The sequence below is a fragment of the Elephantulus edwardii genome, unplaced genomic scaffold, assembly GCF_000299155.1.
Source record: "Elephantulus edwardii isolate Elephantulus edwardi_28Jun2011 unplaced genomic scaffold, EleEdw1.0 scaffold00050, whole genome shotgun sequence".
Classification (NCBI taxonomy): Eukaryota; Metazoa; Chordata; class Mammalia; order Macroscelidea; family Macroscelididae; genus Elephantulus; species Elephantulus edwardii.
This window is the reverse complement of record NW_006399800.1, coordinates 3,098,356-3,108,160: the sequence shown is the minus strand read 5'-3', so window position 1 is coordinate 3,108,160 and position 9,805 is coordinate 3,098,356. Positions and strand designations below refer to the sequence as shown.

The 9,805-nt window shown below is 34.2% G+C and overlaps 1 protein-coding gene across 2 annotated transcripts in view; it reads right to left on the bottom strand.

The window, feature by feature from the left end:
• The window catches only part of DENND4A (DENN/MADD domain containing 4A), a 131,210-nt gene that overhangs the window by 66,828 nt on the left and 54,577 nt on the right, over positions 1-9,805 (bottom strand). For both annotated transcript variants that reach the window (XM_006886644.1, XM_006886643.1), the window contains 3 exons: positions 6,752-6,896; positions 6,317-6,492; positions 1,652-1,752 (listed from right to left, as the gene is read on the bottom strand). In XM_006886644.1, the coding sequence (XP_006886706.1) occupies positions 1,652-1,752; positions 6,317-6,492; positions 6,752-6,896 (422 nt within the window). The remainder of the gene's footprint in view (positions 1-1,651; positions 1,753-6,316; positions 6,493-6,751; positions 6,897-9,805) is intronic.

Below are 9,805 nucleotides of genomic sequence, written 5' to 3'. Positions count from 1 at the left end.
CCAAGCATGATGTCCTTCTCCAAGGACCGGTCTCTCCTGACAACATGTCCAAAGTATGTTAGACGGAGCCTCAGAATCCTTGTCTCCAAGGAGCCACCTGGTTTAACCCTTTCCAGGACAAATCTGCTTGTTTTCCTAGCAGTCCATGGTATTCTCAATACTCTTACTTTAAATAAAATTATGTACATAATTTATTTGCTCCACATGATAAAATTTTATGTAATTTTAATTTCATACTCTAATTCTATCAACACTCTTGGCATGAGACAAATTGTCAAAAGATGAATTTCACTGGGAAAGTTTGCTGTCAGGGACCTCGCTGGTATACTAACAAGCAATAATGTCAGTCTGGAGACTAAGGTGTGCCTGACCCAGGCTTAGTCTTTGCAATTACTTGCTATGTATCAGAAAGCTGGACAATGACTAAGGATGACAAAAGAAGGATCAATGCCTTTGAGTTGTGGTGCTGGAGAAGAGCGCTGAACATACTGTAGACTGCTGGGAGTACAAACATGTCTGTCTTGGTGAGGGTGAAACTAAGCTGTTCCTTAGAGGCAAGGATTGTGAAGCTGTCTCACATACTTTGGACACATGGCCAGGAGGGACTAGTTCTTGAAGAAGGATATTATGCTTGGAAGGGTGGAGGGACAACACAGGAGAGAAAGAACAGGATCAGATGGATTGGTTCAGTGACTGGAGAAATAGAATTAGATCTGCTGGAGACAATGAGATTGGCTCAGGAGAGGGCAGGGTTCAGAGCTAGTGGACACAGGGTCACTATGAGTCGCAGGTGACTTTATGGCATAAACCAACAAACAATGCTTGTACTTTTTAAATTATCTGCCTATTATAAGCTCTGCTTTGTCAATATTTTCCTCCATGTCTATTTCTAATTATTATATATATACCTGGAGAATTAAGGTTATTCTTATGTTTTATTTAAATTTAAAAAGTTTTTTAATTTCTATGATTTATGACCATTACATAAATGAGGGCACTCCTTACTAACACATTTCTAAAATCTGTATTTTACAAAATAAGCATTAAGTTATAGACTGTGAATGGGTTATTGTTATAATACCAAGATGATTAGATTGAAGAAGAAATGATTTAATTCTTATCAGTAATTCTGGATTACTGTCAAGATAAACTTTTACAAGATTTTCATTCTAGTATTTCAAATCCCTAACCAATTTTCAGTTTGAATAACTTCCAAATACTCTTGTCAAGAGTTTATTGTAAATTATTTAAGGCCAGCATAACACTAAGGTCCACTGAAAGTGATTCGGCCTTCATTCCACTGAAATGAAAAATATTTTATAGTGCAGCTTAAACCATCTGTTTTAGATTTCCAGAACTTTCTATTTTTTGTATGAAAGACATATGAAAGTGAAAACCCTCATATGCCAACGTATTTCAGAAATGCTTATGGTAGAGGAAGTAACCACCTCTGAAATAAGTTAGAATGGTTCCTCATAAACACATGTGTATTGTATGAATCACCCATTAGCTTCTCACAAATTTTGTTTACTGTCATTTACCTTCATGAGTGTAAAAATTCTTTTCTTTAGAGAAAATAAATATAAGGCAGAGTAATTGGAATCCTTTTTTTTAAATGAAATTGCTTCCTTTAATTAAGTTCACCACTTACATTTTGCCAGTTGCTGGTGCAAATTATTCAGTGTGTTCATCAGATTTTTACATGGTTTCTTCGGAAGTATCTTCCAGGCTACATTTTTCTTGTCTCCAGTTCTAAGATTAAATGACAACAATAATACATTTTTTAGCTGGACTTTATTTTGGAAATGATAATCCTGTTATATACAAAAGAGGGAAAAGAAAATACATTTAACAAAATTAAAATCCCACAAAATACTAAGAGAAGAAAAATATGATAGTACTAAATTGAGATGCTCAATACCTTAGCTATATGATGGCAGAACTTTGTATTAAATACAGCTCAAACATTTTTATTATGTTAGTACTACACAAATTCTACTTCACCTGGATCAAACTAATCACTGCAAAGCTTAATATGGTGATCACTGGTTTTGCTTTCTTTTTAAGAATGTTTGTTGTTGTTAAGTGCCATCGAGTTGTAGAAGACTCACAACGACCCTATGAATTAAAGACCTGAACATCTGTAGGTACCTAAATATTAAACACTACAAACATGCCCTAGAGAAAACTTCCAATAAATTTATCTCACTGAAATTCATTTGTATATGTCAATATTTAGTTCCCTATTTTCTAAAATTACAAGTGAAATTATTTTTGTTTCTTCTTTTTGTTGTTGTGTACTTTTAAGCTGGAACTGACTCACAGCTGACCCTTCAGAGGGTTTTCAGAGACTGCAAATTTCAAGGGAAAAGGAGACTGTCCATCTTTCTCCTGGGAGCAGCTGGTGGATTTAAATTGTATCACAAGGCTTTGGGTTGACAGTACAATTCCTTGTCACTAAGCCACCAAGAAACAAATTCATAATATGAAATTAACTGAGTAAAGTATAACATTCCAAAGTACTTTTATCACTATAAAAGAGGATGTTGTAGTTGTGAATCGCAGAGTTGGAACTGACCATCACTGACCCTTCCCATGGATTTTCAGAGGCAGTTAATGACATGCGAGCTGATGGCCTTGAACCATGTGTCTTTGGGTTGCAGCGCAGGTTCTTGCCACTAGGCCACCTGTTTCAAAGATGGAATTCCAACTGTCTCCTTTATTATCATTACTACAGCACAGTTGCTCTTTATACACAGAGTCAAAGATGAAAAGAACATGATGATTAAAGACAAAAAAATTTCTGGACTTAACTGTAACTTTGTTGATTCTATTCTTATTAAATTCTTTCAAAAGCAACAACAATGAATAGTCATTTTAGAACAATGGTGAAAAACTACAAAGAAAAAGAAATCATTCATGTTCTAACCACCAAAGAGACAATGCCTATTAATAGCCCAAGTACATTTGTTTTCTAGTCTTTGTCTCCATTTCAGGGTTTTAAATTTATTATTAAGTGCTAATTCCTACTTCTTACATCATTTTCCAATTAACTCTAATATTTTCATGAACATTCAACAAAAAAACATATTCTATATTATATTCCCCAGAAATAAAATTTTTAAAAGCACTATTGTGTATAAAAAGGGCCTCACTCTCGTCATTTACTGCCCACTCTGCTGGGAGTTTCTGAGGCTGTAAATGACATGGGAAGACAGCCCATCCTTCTGCCGCCAGATGTGAACACGGTCTGCACAGCTGCTATTTAATCTTTATACCCTAATGTAAAGATACCAAGACTGTTCTTTATTTTTACAAATAAAAAGAACTCATTTTAAGCAATTAACACCTTCCTCTACTCAATTCTATTTATACTTATGGACTGCAATTTTTTTTCTCCCCAAAGATACTTAACAAATAGGCACAGAACTAGAAATAGGACTTATTTCATGGGCTTGCTTATATATCAAGTAAAATGAATATTAACCAGAGCCAACTATCATCAAGCTGACTCTACATCACTGTAACCCTCCCACCAGGTGTCCAAGCAATAAATCTTCACTGGAGGAGAATGTCCATCTTCCTCCCAAGGTGGTTTTGAATTTCCCAACCTTTGGTTGCCAGCCCAGCTCATAAAACACTGCTCCACCAGGGTTCCTTGAATATTTACCAGCATATTTAAACTAATAAGTCTTATAATTTTAGACTTTAAGATTCTGTAAAAAAGTAGTAATTAATCCAAGACTGGCAAGTCTAAATGCCTTCCATAAGCATTGTTTCTACAAAGGGATACTAGATAGACTAAAATTACATATGGCGGGCCTTAGCAAAGAATACATATATAGTGAAATTTGCTAATTATTTTATGTTCCCTAAACTTCCCATAGAGTAAAAAGGGCAAATGGTATTTTAAAAATTTAACAAAGAAAGGTGAGAGGATGGGAAAGCTTAAGTTGATTAAGGATGACTATCTTGGAATCTATCCATTCTCTTTTTTCCACAAAAGAAAATAAAGACAGGGCAGGATTGAATTGCAGATGTCTTGCTGTGAAGGTTTCAATACATTTATAATGTGGTCCCAAACACAGACTGCTGCATTACAATGAAAACAGAAAGCAGAAACCATTTTCAAAAGATTTTGCACACTCTCCTTGTTCAGCCATTCTGGGCCCAATCTGGGGTAAAAGACAGCAACAATGGCTTGAGTATAACGAAGACTGTATGGACAGTGCAGAAAAGGACAGAATTTCCATCTGGTTCATAGGGTCACTAGAAGCAATAATTGGCTCAATAGCACCTAACAAGAACAAGCGAAAGACAAAATGCTCAAAGTCTATCTGTGGAATAAATGAATGGATAAAACCTTGTTATCATCTGGTTGCACCTAATCAATGTTATTTACCTCTATAATCTTTGCTCTTGCCTTTTATAATGTTAGGCTAAAACTAAGCCAGGTATGAGTTTTATCCAGCACTTGAGTTTAGATCTACCACAGCCTTTTGTATTTTTATTCCATTTACTTCTATTAAAAGAGTATCACCACAAAAATGGTTACCCAGTAATTAGTGGGAGAAGTATAAGTTTTGTGGTTAGAAAATGGTGATTTAAAAATATTTTTCTGGCAGTCTAAGAACTTATTTAAAAATCTCACTATCTGTTAGATAGTTTGATACAAACTACCTCGCAAAGCATGGAGAGTATGTAGCTTATGCAACATGTATGGCTTTATGCTTATCACATATGTTTACTGCTTTCTTGTTTTTCAGAAATTTCTTACTGATCACAAAATATCCTGTACTACTTTTTATTATATTCTTTTTTTATCTTTAATTTTTCTTTGTGTTTTAAAATTTATAATACACACATACAAGTATATTACATTGATCTGAAAGTTGGACAATGAGGATGACAGAACAATGGATGCCTTTGAATTACGGTGTTGGAAAAGAGTACTGAATCCTCCAGACATTAATTTATTGCTTCTGTTAACAACAGAGGTGTTACCAAGTTATTATTGTGGTTGTTTTTCCTTCTGTTTTTAAAAAAATTTTTATATTGATCTGCTTACAAAGTTCATATACATTGTGTTTCACACTATTCTTCATCCATACTGTGGTTCATAAAATCATTCTGATGCATTATATTTTATAAAAGTAATCATTCTATTATACTTTTTATGCTATATTTTATTGTAAGAGCTAGAGAACAAAAAGGAAGCTAAGTGTTCCATATTCAAGAATCACTTTTTCTTTCAAATTCCAGACTGGGACACTAGATATATAACAAAATAGAGACAAACCTATTCATATTGACATATTTAAGCTGTAAAGCTATAAACAAATCTACAGTAGTAATTTTCAGTATGTCCTGCAGAGATGTAAAGTAATTTAATTTCTTCTTTCCTGAATAACTTAAAGACAATTAAATTGAATATAGAGAACTGTCTGAAAGAAGGCACAAAAAAAGTATTGAATTATAAAGTTAATTTTTTAAGTGAAAGTAATTTTTTTATTTGGTGTGTGTGTGTGTGTGTGTGTGTGTGTGTGTGTGTGCCGTCAAATCAGATTTGACTGGTACAGGAGGAGATTGTTCCTCCTTTTCCAGCAAAGCATCTGGTGGATTTGAACCGCACACCTCTGGGATTGCAGTGCAGCGTCTTAACACTAGGCCACCAGAGCTCGCCAAGTTAAAGTAATTTTTAAGTCATAACTTAAATATTATTCCAATAAAAAGAGAAGAGAATGTATGAAGTCCTTATATTCCTAAATCATAAAGGTGGTAAAATGATTTTTAAGAGTTATTAACATTTTAACAATACTGTATAAATCTCCCTATGAAATATTAGTATACTAATAATATACTGTTCATATTCTATAATATAATAATGTATTGCAAAGGACTAGAAATACAACTGAAGTACTGTGTTCCTAGATCAAGAATTGTCAGGGGACAATGTTTTCCATTTCATTTGTGGTTTTACCTACACTCCTGTGACTACAGAGAAATAAACACTATCTATTTTTAATTTCAATTTCCCTTCTGCTAAATTTCTAAGCATAAGATTATAATGTTTCTTATATTACCTGAATATATAAGAATTAAAGACATGTTTTCTTCCCAATAAAACCTTCTGTAATACCCTAAATCTATCCCACTGAAGCACAGTAAGAGCGGATTCAAATGTGATAATTACCATAAATGCAAAGAAAACATTGTATCTCAAAACAACTTTAATGAACATACACAGAATTGACAATGACATACACACAGCAAGAGTGTGCAGTGCATTAGCACAGAATCACTAAAGTGTACTTACTGAGAAATGGTATTGGTGTCCAGGTCAACACAACTAACATCTGGTGGGGGATCATAGAGGTCAAAGTATCTTGAATCGATCCCTACTATGAAAGGACATGGTGCACTCAAGACATCTGCTAAAGCCAGTGGGCAGAGAGGAACATATGGGCACGGCCAGTGAAAAGGGAAAATCATCTTGGATAAACAAAAGAGGGGAGAATATTTAATTTGCTGATGCTGAAATATAAGTTATAAGCACATAAAAATTATCTTTTATATACTGATATCTAAAGCCTAATGTGCAGCAATAAATCAAACAATTGTAAATGGAGTGAGGGAATTAAAACTGCATCCACAATATAAAACTTCATTACTCTCTGAATTTTAGATAAGCATTAAAAGGGAACATTAAATTATAAGAATAAATGCAGTTTAAAGATAAGCTGATACTCACAGATACTAGTGCTTCTGTCACACTAGTAAGCACGGACGGCCGTAAGGAATGAATGAGAATTTTATGTTCTGTTACAGCAAACACCAGTAATGTCACAGCATTTTCAGGGCCTAAATTCTGAAGTAGTGTTGAGAATTTGCCACCACTGTTAAGAATAAAAGAGATTTATGGAATGCACAATTTAAAAGTAAATCTGCAAAAAAATTGCTACCTAAAATAAACAAAAAGGAATTAAGGTACAATTTGTATTATATATTCAATTATTATTATTATTTTTTTTTTACTTGTTGTATGCTGTCGAATCAGATCCAACTGGCACAGGAGGAGATTGCCCCTCCTTCTCCAGGAGTGCAACTGGTGGATTTAAACTGCTTGCCTTTGGGATTGCAGCACACCTTCTTGCCACTAGGCCACCAGAGCTCTTCTATTTTATATTCAACTTTGAACATGACTGCTGCTGTTACATAAGGAAAACACTGTACTGCAAACATTCCATGAAAACAATGTACTTTTATGAAATTTAAAAATAATTTTATTCTTTTCACTGTATTCAATATGCTGATTTAGTTATTCTGTGCTGTCCAGTTGGAAGGGACTCACAGCTGATCCTCCTGCATGTTTTCAGAGGCTGTATATTGTGTGGAAGGAGCAAATGGTGGATTTGAACTGTGTGCCCTGGGTTGGCAGCACAGCTATTTACCAGTAAGCCAGAGCTCCCTATATTCAATACAGTAAATGAAAGTAATTGGCTTCACTTAAGGTGGAAAGATCTGCCATGCAGATAATGTTCAAGTAAAAATTCCATTCACAAAAGGGGTTCTTTAGTTTATTGGTGAAGATACATCCTTCAATGGACATTTAAAAAAAATATCTTTTATCTCTCCCTATAATTATGAGAAAAGCTACATGACATGCAAGTTCACTTCCTTGGAGGTAAATATACATATTAAAGTTTGGATTTATGATAGATATTACATTATTACTGTAATGACAGCTTTTTACCACTTCTGTTTTTGCAAAAGACCAATATTAGTACCTGTTTTCACGAACTAGAAAATATAAAAAGAATTTTTACTTTGTAAAAAAAAAAGTGAAAGCAAAATTTAACATTTATGTTGCTGTAAGCTGTTAGCGGCCATGACACACTGAGTAGTGATAGTGGCATGGTCAAACTCTTTCCCTGGGCAATGCACTGTACTATAAGTTATTTCTCCCTAATTCAGGCTATATACGTCTCATATAACTTCTGCTTTTACTGTATGGTAGAGCTATTTTAAGCTTTATGTTTTATTTGGTATGATTTACCAAATTATATTTGGGGTCTGCAAATGCTAAAAAAGTTTTCCCAGATATATTAATGATAATTGCTACTTTTAGATAATGGGAACCTGTGGTAATAGAAAATCAAAAGCTACAAAATAATGATACAGATCAAATTAATAACCCAAACAATAAATTCAGATCTTCTACAAGGTAACAAAATATTCGCTTGCTAGTGTTTTGTTTATGCAATGCTAAACAACTGATTTTAAGGAATTTTTTAATAAAGCAAAATCAGAGAAATGCAAATCAAAACAACTATGAGATATCATCTCACTCCAGCAATAATAGCAAAGTTCAACCGGGCAGCAAACAACAAAAGTTGGCCAAGTTGTGGAGAGACTGGAACTCTTATTCATTGCTAGTGAGAGTGTAAAATGTTGCAACCACTATGGAAGATGATCTGGAGCTTTCTCAAAAAGTTGGAAACAGAAATACCATTTGACTCAGCAATTCCACCACTGGGAATACACCCTAAAGAACAGGGCCACAACTCAAGCACATCCATGTTTATTGCTGCATTACTCACAACAGCAAAGAGAAAGAAGCAACTCAAGTGCCCAGCAAAAAAATGAATGGATAGAAAACTACAGTACAAAAAATAACCCACCAAAAACCAAACAAAACTACAGTACATTCACACAATGGACTATTATGCAGCACTGAAAAATGATGAACTTGTAAAACATTACACAATAAGGGTGAGCCTGGAGGACATTTTGCAGAATGGATTATCTCAATCACAAAAGGACTAATAACACATAACACAGCTGTTATAAAACAGGATTGACATGGAGGGTTGGGGAGAGAATTGGGAAAGAGTATATAGCTAATGAACACTGCACAGGAAGACATGAGGAGATGAATGGTCTGAAAAATATACGATTAGGTATTATATGTATGACAACAAGCTGAAACAAGAGGTGCATTACAAAGTGAACTTGGAGAAGAGGGAGGAAAGAAAACATACAACAGTGAATGAACAGAAATTTTAAAAAACTTCTCTCTCAGATAAATGAAAACAAATATCCACAAAAGACTTGTACATATTCAGAGCATCATTATTTCTAGAAGCCAAAATGTGGAAAGAAGCTAAGTGTTTATCAATTGATGGACAAATAAAATATGGTATAACCAATACATGGAAATATTATTTGGTGGTAATAATAATAATAATAATAGAATCAGGAATAAAGTACTGATATAAGCTACAACATGAATGAACCTTGGAAACATTATGCTAACTGAAAGAAGGCAGATATAAAAGGTTACATACGGTATTATTCCACTTACCTGAACAGTCTAGAAAAGAAATCTATAGACAAAAAAATGGAGTCGTGGTTGCCTACAGCTGTGGGAAGCCAGTGATTAAGCAATTGGCTGCAAAAGGAATGATCAGCATTCAAACTCACAAACTTCCTCAGGAGGAAGATGCAGTGGTTTGCTTCTGTCAAAATGTGGTAAGTTAAGATAATGTATATAGCTGTGGTAATCTCAGGGGCAATTCTACTCTGTCCTACAAGGTTGCTAGGACTTTGACTCTGAGGCCATGAGTTAGATTAGGGTTAGGTTAGAGTCAGGAAGTGGGAGAGAAGGGAGGAACTGAGACGTGACAACTAAAGAGTATCATTTTCTTTATGGAATGATGAAAAGGTTCCAAAAATTTTTATAATGACAGTTGCACAGTTCTAAATACACTAAAACCTACATAAATGAGTTCAATAAAAGTTACTG